This window comes from Sitophilus oryzae, unplaced genomic scaffold (genome assembly GCF_002938485.1).
Source record: "Sitophilus oryzae breed Bouriz unplaced genomic scaffold, Soryzae_2.0 scaffold_980_pilon_pilon, whole genome shotgun sequence".
Classification (NCBI taxonomy): Eukaryota; Metazoa; Arthropoda; class Insecta; order Coleoptera; family Curculionidae; genus Sitophilus; species Sitophilus oryzae.
In genome coordinates this window covers 3,469,645-3,495,072 of record NW_022147617.1, presented here as the reverse complement: position 1 = coordinate 3,495,072, position 25,428 = coordinate 3,469,645, and the positions used below count along the sequence as shown (strand labels likewise).

General features: G+C 33.5%; 1 protein-coding gene and 1 long non-coding RNA gene across 2 annotated transcripts; both read right to left on the bottom strand.

The window, feature by feature from the left end:
• Positions 1-5,996: 5,996 nt before the first annotated feature.
• On the bottom strand, positions 5,997-25,353 carry LOC115891302 (DDRGK domain-containing protein 1). Its single transcript, XM_030911748.1, has 5 exons — positions 25,029-25,353; positions 11,578-11,679; positions 11,361-11,517; positions 7,391-7,572; positions 5,997-6,351 (listed from the first exon to the last, which is right to left on the bottom strand). Exons 1-5 carry the CDS (start codon positions 25,126-25,128, stop codon positions 6,041-6,043), a joined length of 852 nt encoding a protein of 283 aa, XP_030767608.1. The 5' UTR covers positions 25,129-25,353; the 3' UTR covers positions 5,997-6,040.
• LOC115891303 lies at positions 23,298-24,299 on the bottom strand. Its single transcript, XR_004051799.1, has 3 exons — positions 24,181-24,299; positions 23,920-23,923; positions 23,298-23,335 (listed from the first exon to the last, which is right to left on the bottom strand). It is a non-coding gene; the product is annotated as an uncharacterized LOC115891303 (long non-coding RNA).
• Positions 25,354-25,428: the final 75 nt, after the last annotated feature.

Below are 25,428 nucleotides of genomic sequence, written 5' to 3'. Positions count from 1 at the left end.
CTCCCTGTCAAATTTACGCTACTTTTGCATGCAAGCATACCTATTTTACAAAAATATGATTTGAGTGAAAATATAAAATAGGAAATCTGATATGAAGCTTTATCTAAACACAGGGTTGACTGTAGATAAACAATATTTTACGTTATTAATTAAGAAAAATTATAAAATACACAATATATCTGACAGTTCCAAAAAAGCAAAGTAGAAATGAAACATAATTTATAGCATAAAATCTGTATTTTTTAAATTTTTAAGTCAACTGGCCATTATCGTTTAATCTATCTATTAAATTTAATGTTTATTATTAAACTTATCTCAGACTCTCTATGAGGTAAAACTCTAAGATTAAAACTCTAAAAACCAAGAGTGATTTAAAACAAATTTATATGAATTTAGAAATAAATATGAACAAGTATCTCTATGGAAGAAAGTTCTTGTTAAGAACAGACCATGCTGCTTTGAAATGGGTGTTGCAATTTAAGAATCCTGAAGGGCAGGTAGCTAGATGGATTGAACGATTACAAGAATTTGACTTCGACACAGAACATCGAGCTGGGGCAATCCATCGGAATGCCGACGCACTTTCCAGAAGACCTTGCGCTAAGGACTGTAAGCATTGTTCCCGAGCTGAAGAGAAAGAAGTGAAACTCCTAAGAACAACTGTGGTTAATGATAGTTGGCAACCCGAAGATCTTGCAAATGACCAAACCAGTGACCCAGAATTAGGTTTAGTAATTAACTGGAAAAACACAGGCCAAAGACCAACGTGGGAAGAAGTTTGCAGATATTCGCCGAACGTAAAGTCGTACTGGGCCCGTGGAATTCCTTGGTAATAGATAACGGACTACTTCGCCGTGTGATCGAGAGACCGGAGGGACAAGAAGAGAAGGCAGATCGTCATTCCAAAGAAGAGGGTCCCAGAAGTCTTGGAGGAAGTTCACAATGGAACCAGCGGACGACATCTTGGTGTTACCAAGACACTTGGCAAGCTGCGTGAACGGTTCTACTGGGTGAACTGCAAAGAAGATGTGAGGGCCTGGTGTAAGAAATGTGACATTTGCGCAGCCATTAATGGGCCACAAAAGCGTGGTAAAGCCCCTATGCGCCAGTACAATGTTGGTAGTCCCTTCGAACGAATAGCGATCGACGTGGCTGGTCCTTTCCCGGAGACGAACGATGGCAACAAATACATTGTGGTAGTAATGGATTACTTCAGCAAATGGGTCGAGGCCTACGCGTTGCCAAATCAAGAAGCGTCCACGATTGCTGATGCCCTTGTTAAAGAATGGATCTGCAGGTTTGGTGTTCCCATGGAGCTTCATTCAGATCAGGGAAGAAACTTTGAGTCCAATCTGTTCCAAGGCGTCTGTGAAGTCCTGAACATCCGCAAGACCAGGACGACTGCTCTACATCCACAATCCGATGGGATGGTTGAACGCATGAACAGAACTATCAACCGTTATCTGGCCAAAGTAGTCTCTGACCACCAAAGAGACTGGGACAAATTTCTTCACCTGTTCCTGTTGGCCTACCGTTCATCCGTCCAAGAATCTACAGGGCAAACTCCAGCCAGCATCGTTATGGGACGGGAAGTGCGCCTACCCTGTGATCTGAAATTTGGTTGCCGACCGGGAGAAGAAGTCGCCGGAGAAGATTATGTCCACACACTACGTCAAAGGATGGACGACATTCATCAGAGAGTCCGCCTAAATATTCAAAGTGCTAGTGACCGAATGAAGGAACACTACGACATTCAAGCTGAGCATGGAGGATACCAACCAGGGAAGTTGGTGTGGCTATATAACCCGCAGAGACGTCGTGGGTTATCTCCGAAGCTACAATCCTCGTGGGAAGGGCCATACGAAGTCATGGATAGAATTAATGACGTCGTATACCGTATCAGAAAATTGCCAAAAGGAAAACCGAGGGTAGTCCATTTCAACCGTTTGAGCCCCTACCAAGGCGAAATAGAAGATCGTGCTGGGACCGTGAGAACCTGCAGCTTTGATCCCCCTGATTCGGAGATGTCCTTTGACGATTTCATGGCCCGATACAACAGCAGTGAGAAGGCTCGCTATGGTGTAACCAAAGAAGATCAACGAGACCTCTTTTCCGTGCCTCCTGATTATTCGCTCGCTCATTGTGTGGCTCGAGATTTGCGGATGTCCAGAGGAATCGCTGCGACGTTCAATGAGAAGTTTGGGCGTGTCGGAGAACTACGCCGACAGGATCCAGAGGTTGGAAGCGTCTTGAGGCTAACCGACAATGCACATGGTCAAGCAAGGCACATCTTCTACCTGGTCACCAAGGAATGGTCCCCGAGTAAGCCGACTTATCTCAATCTATGGAAGACCCTGATTGAACTGAGAGAAGCCCTGCTAAACAACAACATTGCACGATTAGCCATTCCGAAGCTGGCGTGTGGACTCGATGGTTTGAGTTGGCGTACAATCCGGAACATGATTGAAGTCTTGTTCAGATTTACGGGAATCGAGATCCTCGTTTGCTGCTACAACCCAAAGCTGAGATCGGGAGAGAAAACTGTAGACTGCTATTTCTACCAGACTTCGCAATGTACCAGGGGCCAGCTTTGCAAATACCTTCATTCACCGTATAATCTCGGGACGAGCATGTGCCTAAGAAGGGGGCAGTGTTGCGGGCGGTGTGGACTCGACCTAACCTCACAATATGGCCCGCCCTCGGATGACCTTAACATCGCATAGACACCGCAATGATTCATTCGTTCGAGAAGAATCGAGTTCCACTGGAATGGACTAGTACATACGAGAACATTCGAAAACCTTTCTACGCACCTAACGATCTATGGACTATTCTAGAGTTCTTTACCTGTCGGTATAAAAGCCGGCGGCGGTGGCCTACAGGGGGCAGTTATAAATATACCAGTGCAGTTGACGCGCTAAAATTCAAAATAAATTCTTAGTTATAAATCGTTTGTAAATAGTTCTATAAGTCTTTTATCGTTATTGTTTTTGTTAATTAGTGTTAAATAAATAGTGTTTAAATAAATTTAAATAAATTGTGACTTTCTATCCACACGGAACCGACGAAAAACGTAACATTATATATATATATATATATATATATATATATATATATATATATATATATATATATATATATATATATATATATATATATATATATATATATATCTTATATTGGCGATATCAGAGTGTTTGGTTTCGTTTAAAGGGGTTACAACGGTGCCAATATGAAAAAATATACAATCATTACAACAAAACCACGAATGCCAACAAAAAATGTCGAAGTTTACAACAGAATAGGTAGAGAAAAAGAACTGTTCAATATAATTAAAAAAAGGAAAACATCGTATTTGGGGCATATATTGAGAAATGAAAAATATCACGTCTTACAACTAATAGTTAAGGGAAAAATTGGGATCTCGGCAGGAAGAAACTATATTGGTTGATAAACATCAGAAATTGGACTCACCTTACTTTTGAAGAACTCATAAGAAAAGTCGAGAATCGTGAAGGTTTTGCCAATGTGATCACCAACCTCTACGAAAGAGATGGCACGTAAAGAAGAATCTCTATACGTCATTTTGGTGGTATCGTAAAATTTATGCATATATTATTTGGTCAACAAGGCCAATTATAACGGATTTCTTATGACTAATTGTCTGTTGTGAATTAAAGTGTAAGTACCTTGCCGATCATGTTGGTTTTGCAGACCATTCGGTTTTTAATTTGTTATTTGTCTTATGCACTAATACAGTGCATAAAGCTGGATTTTCATGCATCCGTTGTCCGACGATACGTTGATACGATATTAATTTTATTAGTAGAATTTAAAGACTTTGATTGGTTAGAAAATAACGCAGTTTTTAAATTTATTGCATTTTCATGCCTCCGTTTATCGGATATACGTTGGTGTCATTTTATATTTTCGTTTCCATAACGATTTTGCTATTTTACTTATATTTTTATTAAGGTTAGATTAAATTTGTCAAAAAAGTGTCAAAACGTCCGTTATGGTATGAACGGGTCTGTTGACGGGCTGAAGTAAAATATTTACGGCAAAGATTTACGGATGAAAAGTGGCGCGAAAACGCTATGACCAATCAGAGCACCATCGGACCATCGTATCAATGTATAACGGATGCATGAAAATCAAGCTTAAGTCTAGAAAATTTATCTTGTTATTGTTTTCTAATTCCATAGTGAAATGTATTTTATTGTGAAAGTTGTTGAATTCACTTAAGATAAATTCCGTCTCCGACCCATTGACAGCATACAGTCGTCAACATATCAACAGAAGAATGGTATTTTGAATTTTAGTTTTTTTCAATAATGGTTTCTTCTGCATATTCCAGTACGAGTTCAGCTAACCCCATTATTTTTTTTATTATCTTTATCGAATCGTTCCCCCTTCCAAAAATTTCACCGCACGCCCCTGCTGACTCAAGGAATTTTAAATAATGTGCCTAGTCACAATAAAATAAAGTTTTTATCTGTAACTAAAAAATATATACTAACATTTGCTGGAGAAAACTGGAAGAAAACAATGTAAAAATGTAAAGTAATGATGACAATAATGTCATAGTTTCTTCAATGTTTAGTATAGTTACCATAAAATACCGGGTGCGTCTCGAAAAGTCAAAATCTCAAAATCTTTTCAGATAAAAAAACGAAATTTGGTAGGTTAGTATATGACATAAATTCGGATTGAATGACGTATTCAATTGTTTTTGGTCACTTCCTGTTTCACTGGACATGACTAGAACTTCTGATTTTAAAATGGCACCCTCGGTATTTTCTTACTTTATTCAATAGAAAATGGCATTCTGAATAGAATGACATATTACATGTCAACTTTTGACATTCTCGCTTAATAAAAAATTGTATTTTAAAATTCCATCTAGATTGCCATGGCTATGTTAAAAACGCTAATCCTTAATCAATAGTGATGGGAATATCGGTTCTACATGAGTCGCATTACAGTCATCTTTTGACATTCTCGCTTAATAAAAAATCGTATTTTAAAATTCAATCTAGAGTGCCATGGCTATGTTAAAAACACTAATTCTTAATCAAGGAGCCTTGGAAAAATAGATTTAACCGTCTAATGTTTTTAGTGCCTGGTCCTGGCCAGTTAGAAAATGCTCAAATCGTATTTTTAATCAAATCTCAATTTTTTCAAATGGAACGAGGGTGGCTCATTACCATATTTAGGAAAAGCATTTTTTACGAATAATTTGATACCACACACTTGGCATTTCCAGTCAAATTTTCGTTCCGAACCGTTATAATTCCAAATAAACCATAGGCGAAAATGTTAAAAGTTGACATATGATATGTAATTCTATTCAGAGTGTTATTTTCTATCGAATAAAGTAAAAAAATACCGAGGGTGTCATTTCAAAATCAAAAGTTGTAGTCATTTCCGGTGAAACAGGAAGTGACCGAAAACAATTGAATACGTCAATCAATCCTAATTTATGTCATATATTAACATACCAAATCTCGTTTTTTATCTGAAAAAATAAAAAAAATTATAGGGGTGACCCACTTTTGAGACGAAACCAGTATGTAGGTCTAATTTTCTTTTTTTCAAAGTATAAGTCATTAACTGCTATGAACGTGCCTAAAAATCAGTTCCACAATAAATTAAAAATAGTAGCTTCTTGCTTTAATTTCTGAGCAGATTAAAGCTATAATGACAATCCCATTGTAAACAGAATACAAAACAAGAAAATAATAATGGCAATCTAATTAAAAAGTAATTTTAAGGTGTCTTCTCAAGTTAGAAGACCCTTCTTAAGCATAGCAGTACCACTGTAGTTCCTGAAATGTAGATGTAGAGGATAGTGGCGGTACCACTTTACCTAGAGAAGGTGGCAGTACTACCTTAGATGCTAATGTGTAGAGTATAGTGACAGTACAACTATGCCTAGAGAAGGCGGGAGTACCACCTGAGCTGTTGGAGTATCAAGGATAGTGGCATTTTAAACATTCTTTACTTTATCCTGCATTTATTATAAACAAAAAAACATGCATTAGTTAACAGATGCAACCAAATTTATTAATTGATTACTATTCTCTGCCAAATCTGCTATTGAAACTCTGCCTCTCTGTCTTATAAATTTGGCAACTGCTTCCATTTCCTTTTCGGACACGTAAATAAACTTTCCGCGGTCGTCAATTACTCCTGTTAAAATGTCGTCCTGTTGTAAATCTTTTATTCTATCTATGCACGATTGCGTCTTCAACTTAAAATGGGCAGCTAGGTCTTCAATAATCACTACTTTATTTTGTTTTATGTAATTTACAAATTCCTGGAGAAGATTTTGTTCATCAGCCTGTTCGCCTAGACAAAATATAAATGATTAACAAAAAACTAAATGGAATTATTTTAATCTTAATTTAAAATTGATTTAGTTATGAGAAATTGTAATATTTTTTAGAGAACTCTTCTATTTTCGAAGTAGCAATTTAAATTTAAAATACATTGCCATTTTGGTAGTCTATTCATAGGCACTAGGGTTTAAAACTGGGAATTCCCGGTTCTTTGAGACATGACAAGACTCGGGACTTGAAATGATTAATTCCCGGTTCTTTCGGTACACTTTTGGGACTCGGTAACAATAAGTAAAAAATAGTTTTTTGTTATATGCGAATATCCATTGATACTTTCTAGCAGTTGAAATCAAACTTGTCTAAATAAGTAGTAATTGCTATCTGTTAGTTCTTACTTCTGAAGTTCTTTTGATGTTCCTATTATGTTTATTAGCAATTACTGAACTTTAAATATGTTATATTTTATTATTTAGTATAATGTTGCTAAATGTATTAGCTTACTTAAATGTAAGTTTTTTTTCAAATTTAAGTTTTTCAGTTTAGTTAAGCTGGTTTATGTTGTTTGATGTAAATTTTAGTCTTTTAGTTACTTTTTTTTGTTTTTTTCCCTTGTGTTCATTTATGTTCGTGTTAATTTTTTCATGACTGATTACTTAATAATTTGATATTATTTTTATTTAAAACTCAATTTTTTATTGGTTTTACTTTTGAAAACCATTCCTTGCTTGCTGACTGACGAAGTACACATTCACTGAACAAAAATTTGCTAGTATCAAAATAACCGATAAAACCGGTTCCTTAGAGGCATCGTACCGAAATTCCCGGTTCCGGAAACCCTAATTAATACTATTTCAAGTCCTCGTTGGGCATTGTTGCGTCCCGTGCTTAAAACACATTCATTTCGCAACTTGTTACATAAATAGCTATTTTATATTGTCAATCACGTCGAAAAAACTAATACTTTTGTGACGTTTGAAAAAAAAATCATTTGTTGCAAACATTTTGGCACACTCGGAATAATTCGTTTGTATTTAAATTAAACTACTTGCCTTCATCAAACCCTTCTTCCTCGACAGAAAATGCTTCTTTCATTTTTAAATATTCCTCATATTCTTCTTTTTCTTTTTGTTCCTTAGCTTTTCTTTCGTCTTCTTCTCTTTGTTGCTCTTCGGCTTTGTCCTTGGCTTCTTGTTTCTTCCTTTCAATTTCCTCTAATTCGGTCTTTTTCTTTCTTAAAATATATTTTTAAATGTATGAAAAATAGATGTCTAGACCAATTTACGACTCTGGCGTCAATTTAGAAACCAGTATATAATATTAAAAAAATAAAATAGTGACAGAGAATTCTTCAACTGAATTTTGCTTTATGATCGAATGATCACGAGATTACAGTAGGTGTAGAAATAAAATTACATATCTAGCTTTTAAGTTTTGTTAGTTTTTGCATAAACGACAGATCTAGATCTATCGTAATATTAATCGTAATTAATTAATTACCATATACAAGGTGTCTCAGAAACAAGTGCAAGTATTCTAAGGGGTGGTAGATAATAATACAACCTAACCAAAAGAAACAACTTTTCTCATTGCCATTTTTAAAACAAATTGAAAATAACCGAGTTATTTAACTTTGAAAATAAAATAAAAATTGCAACATTTTGAGAAGGTTTTATACAATTTTAGATAATCTATAGCAGCAATAGAAATATAAATAAACCAAATTTGAAGAGTACAAGGGTATAAGAGAATTTAAAGAGTATATTTTTTTTAAGAGTATAAGATAATGTAAATATACCATAGTAAATAATATATAGAATACAAAGAACAACAAATAGAGACCTCGAAAGAAGCGAAATTCAGAATTAAGGATGAATCCAACTCCATGTGTGTCCAAAAAATATCAATATCATAAAAATTTCCATATCTTGCTGTGAATATTTTAAATACCTATTTCATTCTTTGTTTGAATATACCTATTGAAATTTGAAAATTTGGTATTAAAATTTATATTATTACATATATACATTTATACGTATTTACTGTTTATAAACTGCGTCTGTTCGCATTCAATCCAAACTGACGAATGCAGTAGAAATCAAGCGAGGAGTCAGACAGGGGTGTGTTCTTTCTGCACTCTTTTTCAACGTCTACTCAGAGGAAATCTTCACCAAAGCCCTTGAAAATGATGCCGGCGGAATAAGAGTTAACTGCACTCCACCGAACAATCTGCGCTATGCGGACGACACAGTACTTTTCGGTGAAAACATGCAAGGTCTACAAAACGTGTTGAATAATGTCATCACAGACACTTAACGTTAAGAAGACCAATTATCTGATTGTCACGACCAAACCAAACCAAACCAAAACTGATGCGCCTAATGAACAACTGTATGTGGAAGGCGAAAGGCTGGAAAGAGTCGAGAGGTATGACTATATGGATACAAGTGTTGACTGCTCCGCAGATTATTGTTTAGAAATAAGGATTCGAATCAAGAACGCCCGGACATCGTTTATGAAGATCAAGAAGCTTTTTTGTAGCACCGACCTGAGCTTGGAGCTGAGAACACAGATGCTCAAGTGCTATGTATTCCCGTCCTTTTGTATGGTGTAGAAGCTTGGACCCTCAACGCATACTGCGAGCGAAGAATCAAAGCCTTTGAGATGTGGGCCTACCGTAGTATGCTGAGAATATCATGAACAGATCACGTGACCAATGTAGAGGCTAGGAGGTTAGGTTAGGTTAGGTTAGATCGCATTGCTGAGATTTCTTTACGGTGTATTTAAACCTTGCAGTGTTGTCACCTTCTACATTACCAAAATATCTTCAACATATTGTTAAGGTGTGTGGCGACATCTGTTGACAGAGCATAGAACCACTATGCCTACATTGTCAAGAAACCTGGCGAATTGAGTAGCGCGCCATCTCTGAGACTCACGTGGAAAATATCGATGAACTAAAAAGAATTTACTAGAAAGAAAAAGAAATACTACAGTATTCTAGAATAGAACTTTCCGGAAGATCCGCAGCGATATTTAAGTGCAACCCGCGGTCGGCAGTTAGTCAGTTATGGGATAGTGCTCTGTAATAGAAAAATTGTGAACTATTTGTCGAAGGTGCTAGAAAATTGAGTAATAACAGTTGCATAGTTAATTAGTTGTTTAAATTGTGTATATAGTGAGAAAAATAAATTCGTTAAATATTTTATCGTGAGTTTAAATTAGTGGACACACTGAATCCGTAACAATATTTGTAATTTACTGTACGAGTATTAATAATTTATTCTTATCAGTGTCGATTACTAATAATTCTAGAAAAAAAAACACATAATTTAATTACAGAATCGCACTGCTGGAGAATAAACAAATGGCACTATTTTTTTTAAACATTTCCCCGAATATGTCAAGAAAAATATAAAATTTTCAAGACTTTTTTTCCCAAAAAAGCCTCATAGATGTGTTTCTTTGGGCATATACATTTCTTCGGCATATACTACTAATTAAAATACTTGCACTTATTTAAAATACACCCTGTATAAAATGTCGCTCCTAAAATACTTTTGGAAAAGAATTTTAAAAATGATTATACAGGGTGGGCCTTAAATAAGTGCAAATATTTTTAGAGGTGGTATATTTCAATCTCCCCAGGAGATGCGAGACCTTGACGTTGGTGGGGGAGCTCCTGGCCGGGTGCCCCAGGCACTTTGGCTGGGTCTAAGGAGCATCTTACTGTAAAGTGGTGCCCGGTGGCGTAGAGGTACAGGCTCTCGTCTACCAATCTCAAGGTGTGGGTTCGATTCCCACACCCGGCATTTCATCAGCCGACTCTTTTTATTAAGATAAAAATAGTTTGGGTACCTAGGTCGACTCAGCCTTAAATGAGTACTTGGGATTCACAATCCTGAGGTAATAATAGGCGGTTGAAGCGTAGTGCTAGCCACACTACCTTCCTTGTATACCGAACGGCTCTAGTATAGCAAGCTGTACCTTGCTACTCCCAAGGCGTTAAACGCTATATACGGGAGCTATTATTATTATTATATTTCAATGCCGAGAACACGCCTGTGAGTTTTTTTTCGCAAAAATAAAAGATGTTGAAAATTGTACCATTTTCATTTAAATTTTCCTGTATCTTTTAGAAAATTTTTTAGAATTGCCTGTTCACCGCAAATTTTCCCACGGTATAATTTCTTAATCTCTGATATTATAATGGTTACGACTTTACTCTATGGTTACGACACTAAAAGGGGTTCAAATACAGAAAAAATCCGGTGGCTTTCCAAATTTTTTAAAATATTTTTTTTTTCAATTTCAAACTTGAATAACTCGGTTATTTTGGACTTTGAAAAAAAAACAATTAAACCGTATTTGTTGTTTGTAGTTATTATGGTTTCCCAGATACCAATTTTCGTACCCTGAAGAACTCTGTATAGTAATATAGTTTATTTAGGCATACAATCAAAGTGTTAAAGTTAAAGCATCTCCCATTAAAAGGAAGAAGGGCCATTTTAAGAAAAAAAAAATCGGTCGTCGGTGCAGATAGAAAATATTTCTACTAAAATTTATGTAAGGGTGAGGGTATTTTCTCTTGATTTTTGTGAACGTGAAATGTTATAGCACTTAGCAAAATATCCTAAAAAATGTGTTTCCAACTCAAAAATAAAGTGCAAAATGGCACTCCAAATCTCATTCAAATAGGAATATCGGTTCTTAAAATATCTTAAAAAATGTGTTTATTTTTTTAAAGTTTGATGCCCTCTAACGGACCAACGAAGCACTTTTATACAAAGGTAAATTGTGTTCAATGAACTAATCTTGATTACAAATACGCAGTAGGTCTGTGTCTACGGAATATTGGGACACCCTGTATAATGTGTCAAAAATAAATAAAAAAAGGAGATATAAATATCTCTATTATAAAAACACGTTTACCTGATGTGAGATCAATGAGATGTACCTTTTTAATTTAAATAAATATGCAGTTTCGAGATTTTGTAATAATAATAATAATTATTGACAAACCTTTCATTTCTAAGCTGTTCTTCGGCTACTCTAGCGGCTTTCTTTTCCGCTTTTGCCTCTAATTTGGCCTTTTTCTTCGCACCAATTTTAGCATCGGATATATCAGTTTGTCTCTCAGTATGATCCAAATTTTCTTCGGGGTCTTCATTATTCTGAACTAAATATATTAAATAATATTAATTAAACATATGTAACACTTATAAATTGATTTCAATACCAGCAGCGTGTAATCGGGCTCCTCTATTCCTTGCCAACTGAGCTCGCCTTGGTATTCCCTCTCTTATCCTGTTAGGTACAGCTCTCGGATTTTCCACATTGTCTGAAATTAAAATACAAGTTTTATGGCCTGGAAGTTTTAAATAATATCGTTCATTATTAGCTGCATTTTCTTTTTAAGATATATTTAAAAAAATCTACGAAAATCAAACGAGAAAATTTCGAAAAAGTTATATGTTATATTATTATAATATTACAAATATAGGTATGGTTTGGGTTGTTCTGCCATTAAGGTCGCGACTTGATATCTTAAGAAAAGATAATTACATACAGGGTTGTTCACCATATACGACGCGGAGTATTGTAGCTAAACTCTTAGATTTTTGCAAATTGTACGTTTTGGGTTCATTGAAGGACTATTAGAGCTACAATTTAAAAATATTTTTACAAGATACAAAGTGGCCCAAATAAATAAAAAATATCAAAGTTGTATTTTTTTAAATGGAACACCTTGTATATTATTACATTTTTAGTTTCTACGATTAAAATAAAGGTAAATTTGATTAAGGTATACCGCATTTTAATCTTACCGTTTTTGAAATATTTAGGATTTTGTCAAAATACAGTAATAATTTTAATGCTTTATTTCTCCAAGCGTATTTAAGTTTTTAAAACCAAATATTGTACTGAAATATTTCTATTTACTAAATTTTGTGTTTCATTAATAAAAATTATACTACCTTATACAGAGTGTCTAAAATTTTATTTTAAATAATAATTAGCTATAAACGGCAATAACTTGTTTAATTTAAATGGAACACCCTGTATATTTTACAAGAATCAGATGCACAATTTAATTGTCTATCAAATTGTATTATACCATATTTTACCTATGTCTTCAGGTTTTCGTAGAAAATGCATTTTCTTATAATTTAGACCTCATAAATCAATATACCCATGGAATATTGACATTTTTGATTATTTTTAAACATGTAACAAATTTTTAAATGGTACAGATACTAATATTTTCGATATAGTTCGTTTATGTCAATAAAAAATAAAAAAAATGTTTAAATATTTGTAAAAGAGAACAAAATAATATGATTCCAGTATTCAAACTACATTAATTGACTGTTTGCGTTGATTAATAATAATTGCTCCAAATACTAAAAACCTTAATTTTGTATGTGTATTAGACAGCGTGGTAAAAAGTAACACCTTAAAAATGTTATTTCATTTTTTGACGGATGCTTATTTATAACAACAGAGACGTTCATTTTCATAACTTATTATTATATTGATTTCTGATTCCAAATCCACATTTATTTAGAATAATTTATTAACTAATACAATTAAATATGTAATTAATTAATATTTTGGCGGAAATAATGGCGGTATATTTAATTAATGTTTCTCTTTTATAAAGATATAAATAATTTTATTTTTGTATACCAATAGGCACTATAATACTATCGTTTTTAGCACCTATACATTTGTTGCTTTAAAAAAAATCTAAAATGTCAATATTCCATGGGTATTTTGACAAATGAGGTCTAAATTATAAGAAAATGCATTTTCTACGAAAACTTGAAGGGATAGGTAAAAATGGTATAATACAATTTGATGAACAATTAAATTGTGTATCTGGTTCTCCTAAAACATACAGGGTGTTGTATTTAAATTAAACAAGTTATTGCCATTTAAACCTGTAAATTATTTAAAATAAATTTTTAGACACTCTGTATGAGGTAGTATTATTTTTATTATTGCAACACAATAACTGATCAATAATTAAACTTCAGTAAATATTTAGTATTAAAAAATTTGATACCCTTGGAGAAATGAAGCCTTAAAATTTTTACTGCAATTTCACAAAATTGAAAATATTTAAAAAACGGTAAAGTTCAAGGGTGATAAACCTTAATCAAATTTACCTTTATTTTAATCAAGAAACTAAAAATGTAATAATATACAGGGTGTTCCATTGAAAAAAATACAACTTTGATACTTTTTATTTATATGGGACACTCTGTATCATGTAAAAATATTTTTAAATTGTAGCTCTAATAGTCCTTCAACGAACCCAAAACTTACAATTTGCAAAAATCTATTCGTTTAGCTACAATACTTCGTGTCGTATGTGGTGAACAACTCTGTATATGTAATTATCAAACAGATTTTGAGACTCAGTTAGATTGGGTAAGAATTCATATGACAATTTTGTTTAACAAATTCATATGAAGATCAAATAATAATTGTGCATATACTGAACAGTTGGGTAATGAAAATTCGAAAGTAAATGAGAAAATAAAACCAAATGGATTGAAGACCACTTATTATTCATAACAAATCAAGAGAGTTGTAGGTAACAAAACTAAGAAAATAATTTTGTTTTCCTTGATTAAATAATGCGGAGGTTCTGTCACCACCCATTATTGCTTGCGTGAACAATATATGTGTAATAACTCAGTCTTGTCGGCTCTAAGATGAGGATCATACAGTGCTTTAGATATCGTATTTCATATTTCCTTTGCCTGGTTTCAATAATAAAATTTCACACTTCGACTACCAATTCTAGTTATTTTTTAAGTTATTAGCAAAAATCCCCTAAAATATTTTTATACTTTTAAAAATGCCCTGTCACGAATTTAACTACTAACTACTTTACTAAACTATAATAGGATCCATCACTCTTGGATAGTAATGTTTATAAGACGTTTTAATGTTTATTCGGATATTTTCTCTGTGTGGAAATTAGTAGCATCTACTAATTTTCTTTATTGATTATTGATGTAGTTTTTGGTTATTACTTATTTAGATTAGGCCTACTATTTTTTAATATTTTATATGGCGCCCCTTGAAGAGCGCGCCGCCAAGGGCGACCGCCCGGGTCGTCCGGCCCTCCCGCCGGCCCTGCTTATAACAGATCAAGATTTTAAGGCTGCAAAGCTATCTGGAATCTCTAAAGCTAAAATCGATGGTAAATAGAAGAATGGTAAAGGAATGCCAAGACTACATACAGGCCAAAAGGCCGTAATTAAAACTAATTTTGCCAAAGCTAAATAAAAGAGCACGTAATCATAACAAAATAATGACAAACAAATTCACATCCACAGTGGCACCAAAAACGAAAAAAAAATGACCAGATAGATATGGATTGAGACCATGGTTGTTTATCCGCAATCTATTGAGAATTGAAGACTCCATCCGTAACCTGGAATGGGTGTCCAAAGATTTTCCTTGATTTAACTAAAAACAATCTTCGGATTGTCACGGGGTTTCTAACAAGACACTGTCTCCTCAACGAACACCTCAGCAGGCTGAAGCTGAGAAACAACGATGAATGCAGATTCTGTGGGGAAAATGGGGAAACACCAGAACACCTTATCACTGAGTGCACCGAGACGACGACCGTTCGTGCCATGAACTTTGGTACGGCTGAAGTCGAGGATGGTGGGCTGGCCTCTGTGGAGCCGTCTCAGATACTGGCTTTTGTTAAAGCCCTGAGACTGTATGATGAGTCTATTAAACTCGTTATAACTCAAGAAAGGGGAACACATAATAGATATGTAAGGTCGCGGTGATTAACTCCCCTCCTAAACATTACAAGGGCAATAGAGGGGCCGTCAAAGCTTACAAAGGTCATGACAAACCTCTCAAAATTACCCAACAAAGGCCCAAAAAGACCAATTTCGGACAAAAGCACATCAAACGATGAAAACCAACACAAAAGGGAAAGACTAAAAATTGAAAGTGTGTCATTCAGCGAAGATGTCGGGCCCGTTAAGATTGCGGTGGTACATAAGGGATTTCCGGAAGTTAGGATGGAACTGGACAAGCTTAGGGCAGTCCAGAAATCCATGGTGACTGCGTACGAGGTGGTTCCGGAAGGAGAACCTAGGGTCCGCTTCCTGAAGTGCCCGTACAAACTGAGTTTACTGGAACTAACCTGTGTAGATGACATAAGTGCGTGGTAGTTAAAGAATGTTATTCCGTCTCTGGGGCTGGGAGGAGAAAGACATACCCAGACCCAACGATTGTTTCGTCTACATACCAGACGAAGATGGAAAACGCCTTGAGGCCAAAAGGATTTTCGACAGATTGAGGATAAACAACCATGGTCTCAATCCATATATATCTGGTATTTTTTTTTTCGTTTATAGTGTACTCGTGGATGTGAATTTGTTTGTCTTAATTTTATTATGATTACGTACGTTTTCTGAATATAAGTCCAACGATCCATTACAGTGACTGTTATGCAAGTAATTTTAATTCCCTAGTAAAATTGTATTTTCTGTCGTTTTTTGAATGTCATCTGTCGAAATCATTCCAGACTCGTTGGATAGACTTTAGTTAATTCAGGTAAACTGGTTTCGAGAAATATCGGTATAGCAGGTGCGTCTCAAAAGTGGCTCACCCCTATAACTTTTTATTTTTTCAGAAAAAAAAACGAGATTTGGTATGTTAGTATATGACATAAATTAGGATTGATTAATGTCAATTCTTCTCGGTCACTTCCTGTGTCAATGGAAATAACTGTAACTTTTGATTTTTAAATGATACCCTCGGCATTTTGTTACACTATTCGATAGAAAATGACACTCTGAATAGAATGACATATCATATGTCAACTTCTGATATATTCGCTTAAAAAACATCGTATTTTAAATTTCAATCTAGAGTGCCATGGCTGTGTTAAAAACACTAATTTTTAATCAAGGAGCCTTGCAAAAATAATCATATCTCAATTTTTTCATATGGAACGAGGGTGGTTTATTAGCACATTTGGAAAATGCATTTTTTACGAATCATTTGGAACCATACACTTGGTATTTCCAGTCAAATTTTGAAAAACCGCATGCTACGATTTCAAATAAACATATGCGAAAATGTCAAAAATAGTCATGTTATATGTCATTCTATTCATGTTATTTAAAAATTAAAAGTTGTAGGTTGTAGTCATTTCCGGTGAAACAGGAAGTGACTTAAACAATTAAATACGTCAATAAATCCTAATTTGTCATATACGTATGTAATAACATACCAAACTTCGTTTTTTTAACTGAAAAAATAAAAAAGCTATAGGGGTGAGCCACTTTTGAGACGCATCCGCTATAATCCGCATCCGCTATAATAGGGGCATGTCAAAGTATGACATCATATAAACAAAAACAGGCTGTCTATGAGTATAACCTCCTTATGAAAAAGAGCATACATGCTGTGGAACGTGGTGGAATTTTTGTATCGCTTGATCAGTTTACACCAGATGACATGTTTTCTTTACGGAGGCAGCAAGCAGACTACATGATTAAAAAGAATTTGGCAAATTTTATATATAAAAATTATCTAGAGCATACTGAGGAAATGCCACAGGCCAAATTATCCTTCGAAGAACGACTGAAGAAGCTTCTGGGAGGTAAACAGGATAATTGGCGTCCTAAAATTACAACTTTTCGGAGACATTTCCGCTGCCGTCTGATGCCTTAAGGGGACCAACTCTGCCTGCAGTTCATTTAGATAGCCCACTACCAACCGACATACAACAAAATTTTCGGAAACGCTACCCCAGTATAGAACAACAAACCAATTAAGTAACCTGAACCTACACATTTACTACCAAAATGTACGTGGCTTACGAACTAAAACCGATGTACTCTACACTAGTATAATCGCCGATGATTATGATGTTGTCCTGTTAACTGAAACGTGGTTGACTGATGGTTTTCGTGACTCAGAACTCTTTGATGACCGGTATATAGTAATGCGCAGAGATCGAGAGAACGGCAATTCAGATAGAAGAGGTGGAGGGGTTTTAATTGCTACCAATAAAAATATCCGCACTCAACTGATTAGTTCACAAAGTTTTGGTGCCAGTGATTTTCTTTTAATACTATGTAAGTTCAATAACTATGTATTTTACGTGTGCTGTCTATATGCCCCGCCAAATTCCGATATCGCAACTTACACTTCTATTTTTGATTATCTGGATTCCATATTGAAAGATGGTGATCCTATATTATTAGCGGGCGATTTCAATCTACCTTTTTTTCCTGCTGTTATGTGTGACATAAGTTCGTCCCTGATGCATTTCTTATGTTTTAATAATTTAGTTCAAGTGAATAGTGTTTATAACTTTCTCGGTCGTAGGTTAGATCTAGTGATAAGTAATATAAATAATTTAGCCGTACAAAAATGTGTATCTTCATTGATTGTGGAAGACAATTATCATCCATCATTACGCATGATTTTAGTGTCAAAACAACTGATGTTAAAAAGATAAATTCTGTCTATACATATGACTATAGTAAAGGCAACTACTTGCTATTGCATAGTATGATGAGGGATGTTAATTGGGACTCCCTCTTAAACATATCTAATCCTAATGATTGTATGTCTGAATTATATTGTAAACTTTATAATGTTCTCGATAAAACAATTCCAAAGAAAATATCCTCTAAAAGCTTCCACAAACGAAAATTTCCGCATTGGTTTTCTAAAGATCTTATAAAAAAGATAAATATTAAAAACAAAATGCACAGAAGAAATAAATTTTCTATTGAATTCCGAGATCTCAGGACCAGTATTAAAGCTCAAACAAAGGTTGAATTTCGGGAATATCATAAAAACATTGAACACAATGCGTCACTCGATCCGAGTGGGTTTTGGAAGTTTATAAAGTCTAAATCGCAGGGCAACGGGGTACCTGAACATATTATTCACAACGATACATCCTACGAGGGAAGTCTGGATATTGCTAACGCTTTTGCAAACTACTTTAAAGGAGTTTATGAACCGTCTGAAATCGATGTCTATTCGGATTTCGGTGATTTCTGGGGCAATTTTGACTTCGTTGAAATAACAAATGACATGACTCTAGCAGCTATAAAGAAATTAAAATCGAAAAAGTCCGTTAGCACTGACAATATCCCTTCTTATATTTTTAAAGGATGTGCCGAAATACTAGCAAAGCCTTTGACTCATTTATTCAATTGCGCTCTTAATACGGGAGTATTTCCCGATACATTAAAAAAATCAATAGTGGTTCCAATTTACAAAAAAGGCGGAATTGATAAAATTCAAAATTACAGACCTATTAATCTACTTAGTCCACTTGCTAAAGTTTTTGAAATCATACTGCATGAGAATTTGCAACTTTTAATCAATGAACACATTGTGAAAGAACAGCATGGATTCCTTAAAGATAGATCAACTATTTCTAATTTAAGCGTTTTCACAAATTCAGCATCCCTTGCGATTGATAATAAGCAGCAATTAGATGTCATCTATACCGATGCTGAAAAAGCATTCGACAAAGTAAGCCACAAACTACTACTTAACAAACTTATACATTTTGGTCTTTCCAAAAAAGCTTTCGAGCTGCTCAAAAGCTATCTGACAGATCGAACCTGTACTGTTAGAATAGGCAACGAAACATCTGACGCATTTACTGTCACTTCAGGAGTTCCACAAGGGAGCAACATTTCGCCATTGCTGTTTATTCTTTTTGTGAATGATCTTCCGGAATGCATAATGCACTCCGAGTGTCTTTTGTTTGCGGACGATTTCAAGATTTACAAAAATGTTGCCTCCGAGAGTGACTGTATTGATCTTCAGAGTGATTTGACAAATGTTATGACTTGGTTTACAAACAATAAAATGTTTCTTAACATCGAAAAATGTTCATTTGTGAGCTTTACACGTAAATCAACCAGGATAAATTTTGAATATCGTATACATAGTGAAACTCTGACTGAAAGTAGGGCTATCAAAGATCTGGGTATAACGTTTGAATCTAACTTAAGGTTTAATCTACACTATCGAAACATGGTTAATAAAGCATATCAAATGCTGGGTTTTCTCATTAGAAACTCTAAGCATTTCAAACAAATTAGTACGTTGTCTAAACTGTACAATTGCTTAGTCAGGCCTCACTTAGAATATGCATCAATTATATGGACTCCTACAGCGGAATGCAATCGCGATCTGATTGAGAAAATCCAAAAAAAATTTCTAAGATATCTATATTTTAAACAAAATGGTGTTTATCCAGTTTTCCCTCTGCTGGTATCATATAAAAACATGTTAAGCTCATTCAACTTCCAGGATCTACACGCCCGAAGAATCGTACAATGTTTAATAATATTATATAACATAATAAATAATTATAAACTCAATAATTCAGATCTAATAAATAATATCAAATTTCATGTCCCAAAAATCAGCCTACGTCGCACAACAAATTCAAATAAAACATTTAATATATATACGGTCAGTTCTTATATGTGCCACATCCTGGACGAATGTAATGCAGTGTTAAGTCAGTTTAATATAGATATTTTCCATACAAATGTAAAAGAAATAAATAAGATCCTAAATCATACCTCCTTCACCACAGTGAAGTGATATTATACCTGCACATTTTTGTTTTTTTACTTTGTATATTTTAGTTTCAATTCAACTATTTTTTTTTTATTTATTGCATTCATTTTATGTACAGTAGTTTTAGTTTTGTTAAGTTAATTTATTTAGATTTAAGTCCCTTACCTGTAACAACTATTCTTTTGGTGTTTGTAAGGAGTAGTTTAAAATAAAAAATAAAATAAAATAACTGAAAAAATAAATTAAATTTTTAGTAATGCCAAAATGTGTAAAATTTATCATGTGCGAAACTAAATAAATGCTCAAAGTTTTCTTTTCTATTAAAAAGGGATAATCCAAGTCTAACGTCATTTGTAATGTATGCAGTACAAATCTTAGTCGTGCTAACAAAGGCAAAAGAGTATACTTAACACTTTTTTTTGTCAAAAACTGTCTTTAATTTCCCTTTTAAAGTCTCTCCGTCTGTCCAACGACTCGGGAAACAATATCGTCAACAACAATGACAAAAAATACAATTTATCTGTGAATTAAAATAAAAAACAACACCGCTCATTGTCAGGTATTCTCTTGTTAAATATACTTTACATAGCTAAATAAATCAATAATTTATGTTTCAACAAAGTCTAGATGTTGTCCGGATTTCAGAACTCACATATCCAGAATTTCCAAAAACTGTACGGAAACCCTAGTCCAGTGTTTATGCCAAAACATATAAAAAATATAAATAAAATTCATGACAAGTTAAACATACAATATAAAAAAATAATGATTAATAATATATTTTAAATAATTTTGCACAATTTGGAAGCATATTAAAAATTAAAAAGTACTTTAGGGTCAAATCGCTAAAAATCTGATGCGGTTGTATTGAACTCGTTTCTGCTTCGACTGGATGGAAATTGAGAAATACAATAAACTTTTTTGTATTTAAAAATTATAATTTTTATGCATAGAAGAGGTGCATCAATAATTTAGATGTTTAATTTGCGAAAAGCAAATTCAAGTAGGTACATGTTTTATTTATATTTATTTTAAGTGAACCTGATGAAAAATTCATTAACATGGAGAATTGAAATTTGTTTAGAAAAATGAATTATGTAAACAGAAATAAATAAATATATAAATTATTATACCGTACGATCGAAAAAAAATGGCGTCTAGTTGGCTTGGATATGACGATCGATGACATTTCCAATATAATTTTACATATAAAATGACAGCGATCTTCATTTCATAGCCATCGCTGACGCCGTTTTTATTCGATCATACGGTATTTCCTAGTATAAATTTTTTTATTGCTATGAATGTAAATATAAGTATAAATGTTCTAAAACATCACAGTGTCGCCATATAGCCGATCCACTTAGCCTAAGAGCTGACGACATATTTAGAGAACATACTATTTTAGGCAAGCTAGAATAACTAAAAATGTATAGTTTATTAACTGGTGAACCGAGAATCCTAAGTTGGGCAGAGGGGTTGCGGGTATTTCGCTACTGCGCAACCCATGACATTTGCAAAAAAATAAATCCATAAAACATCCTTGGCAACTTGAAATTTGTTTATTCTCAAATTTTAGCATCTATTTTCTATTTAATTCAGAAATAAGTATGCCAGACTTTTTTTTCGGATTTAAAGTACCGTATGATCGAATAAAAACGGCGTCAGCGATGGCTATGAAATGAAGATCGCTGTCATTTTATATGTAAAATTATATGGTAAATGTCATCGATCGTCATTTCCAAGCCAACTGGACGCCATTTTTTTTCGATCATACGGTATAACCCGATCATCGCAAATATGTTTAATAATTATACCTAGAAAATATACTTTAGACATTTAGAAGAAAGAGAAAATATACTTTAGACATACTTTAGACAAAAAATATGTGTTAATTGCCAGATGAATTCAACGGGTTTTAATACTTGCCTGACGCGAATAAAGATTTTAAATGAGCGCGATAAGAAAGTCTCATGAGTATCTATAAGCGCGAGAACGATAGTTTATTGAGACTCGTCGGCGAGACGCGGCTGACGTAACAGTATTTTGAAGTACTTAAAATTTTTATAAACACAATTTTTTTTCCGTTTTCATTTCAATTATTTGCAGGCTTTTAATTCAGAGATTGTTTATTATGATTTTTTATTATTTATAAACTAAATATTGATGTGCCTAGTGTAAATAGTTTAGAATAGTTTAGAAAAATATTACCGCAAATAAATATTTTAGTAACTATTAATTTCAAGGATATGTACCTACTAATAAATCACAATGGATGAAAAACATTTAAGTTGTGTAGTTTGTAAAAAATACACTAGTGATAAAGTGATTATTTCTGAAGGCAGACTAGAAAAATGCAAACAATTTTTAAAAGTGTGCCAACAATATGGTCTAAAATTCAAGGAAGTGGTTTTACCAGAAAATGTATCCCCGGCAAAAGGGTACCATACACAGTGCTACAGGAATTTTTCAGTTGTTATGAAGAAACAGACATTGAAATCCTCAAATACACTTCCTAAACCATCAACATTTTCATTTATCTTCAAAAATAATATAGAAAATGCTTATTTTATAAGAGTTTATTTTATAAGTTTTTAGAAAAAAAAAACTGGAAGTGTGGAAAACAACGATCTGTATTTTAGGCGATCCTTTTTTTACTTATCTGACTTCTGTGTTTTCTGTTTTGTCAGTCTTTTATTATACATTATTGCCACAATTGACACATTTTCTGTAATACTTTTTTAACATATTAAAAAAGTTAACTGTAACAAAAAAAAATATTTGTTTAAATTTTAGTTTACTATTGATTTAAATTTGATTTTTTTTGTGAATCAATAATTTGACTATAATTTCTAAAGTAACAATTAAAATTGAAGGCTTCCCTCAAATAAGGGGCTATGTTACAAAAGTAAATTTTAAGTAAATGAAGAAAAACGATTTTCTACGGTTTGCGTATTAATAATTATATTCAAGTGGTTCAACATCAACTTTATTAATCCCCAGATATAGAAAGTTGTACAACACAAATAATAATAAACCAGTATTAGAGATATAGGTATGTAATAAACTCTTGAGTCCCGGGAATAGGGTTTATGTGAAATGTAACATAAACCCTTATTGCAGGCAATCAATTTAGATTGCATTTTTTTTGTGTACAAGTTGTAAATTTCTTAACCGTTTGTTTTTAATACACCTCCATTCAGTTACATTTATTTTTCGTTTTCGACCTTTATTTAATATTTTGGAAAGCGACGGCGTGACTTGAACGTTCGACATATTTACGATATTGAATAAAATGTGACAACATATACCCTTATTCCATGCTAGAAAAGATGGTGCTGCATGTTGTTCATAGATGACGGCACATTATCGGGTATTTACTTTGAATAAGAAGACTAAGGAAGGAGCATAATGCTATCCATGTATTCATGCATGGTGGGCGGAAAAGCCACCATAAAAGCTCTCTAGGGTGGGGATCCTTGACAGTTCTGTTTGACGATTCATTTGACACATTTGAATTTGATTTGAAATTTTGTGGATTTGTCAGTCTTTACGGAGCTTATTTTATGTTATTTATTATTTATTCTACTACTGACACTTGTATAAAGGTAGTAAATCTAGATGGAAATTGTGGCAGAACTTAAATTAACAGTGACACTATCGCGATTTATCGAAAAAGACTCTAAAATAGTTGGTTGTGTAGCGTGCGGTAGATCTCGGCAAAAATTGAGTGAAATAATGGAACAACTTTTCGCTAGTAAGTGACTATATAATATACATACGTGTAGTAAACCGATCATTTATGAAATTCACTTAAATTAACTAAATTATATATTTTTCTTGCATTTTAGCTTTTATTTATTACTTGTCAAAGATTAGATGTCAAAGAATTTAGATACGTTAATTTGACTTACCTGCTTCAGTAGCGTATCGGATGTTTGTGTTAATAAATACTTATTATAACTTATCTATTTTTATTAGAATTATATATTTTTATAACAATTTTAATAACTACCAACATTTATTCACAACTTAAAATAAAACAACAAATTATTGAGTCTACCCCACGTCTACCCTACATCATAGTTTTACATTTTTTAAATAAAATTAGAACGACACTGATAAACCGGAATTTAAGTCGGCCATATTTGAGGCCCATCGCGGTGTACCTAAGATTTTTGATATGCTCCTTCTTTAGTCTTCTTATTCAAAGGGTATTTATTACTGTAAAAGGATGAACTTGTCTACACAGACCCTTTTTGTGCAAAAATCCCAATATCTGAAAAATGCAACATAAACCCTTATTCGAGGGAATGCTTCAATTATCAGATAATTGATTATGAATGTTAATATTGTAAGTATGACGAAAATATTGTTTTTTTTAAACTCGACTTTGATGAAACAGATGATAGCATATAAACAGTGTAAAAGTAAAAAATAAACAGGGTAAAATACTGTTACGTCAGCCGCGTGTGCTACCAACGAGTCTCAATAAACTATCTTTCCATATACTCATAAGACTTTTTTGTCGCGCTCATTTAAAATCTTTATTCGCGTCAGGCAAGTATTAAAACCTGTTGAATTCGTCTGCCAATTAACACATATGTTTTAATATTATCTAATAAACACGCTGTAAAAAATTTAGAATGCCTAAAGTATATTTTCGAGGTATAATAATTAAACATATTTGGGATGGTCGTCACTTTAAACCCGAAAAAAAAGTATGGCATACTTATTTCTGGATTAAATAGATGCTAAAATTTAAGAATAAACAGATTTCAAGTTGCCTAAAGGATATTTTTGGAATTTATTTTTTTGCACATATAAGGGGTTGCGCAGTAGCAAAATACCCCTCAAACCCCCAGCCCGACTTAGGATTCTGGGTTCGCCAGTTAATAAACTTTAATTTTTTTGTTATTTTAACTTGCCTAAAATATGTTCTCTAAATATGTCGCCAGTTCTCCGGCTAACAGTCCGGCTAGGTGAACAGTTACCCCAGGTTCACCCTAAGCAGAGCCCTAAGAATGTTTTTTTAACATGTTTTAAAACATATGGAAACAAAACTTTACTTACCTTTAGGTTTGTTGCCAAACTTTAAAAAATAAATTAAACTTATTACTACTATAAGGAGAGATGAAACTATAGCGACTAAAATAGGTATATCTATCTCCATATTCTTATCAATGTAGCATAACTTTTAATCCATTAAACAACTAGGTATTTGGTGTTTTGTTTTCAAAATCTTTAGTAGTTTGGTAGGGCCACAAAACATTTGTAAATATTTTTCAATTTTTCTTGGTTGTCACTTCACTTGTCACTTTTTGGCAGTCATCAGCTGACCAGGGTTGCGAATTTCTTGAAAATTTTCGATTGTGTATCAGGATCAGGCAATGATCTTTTATAGAGGGCATTGGATCAGGCAACCTCAAAATTGTGCATATTCGGTTGAAAATATGCATCTGTGGTAATTTAA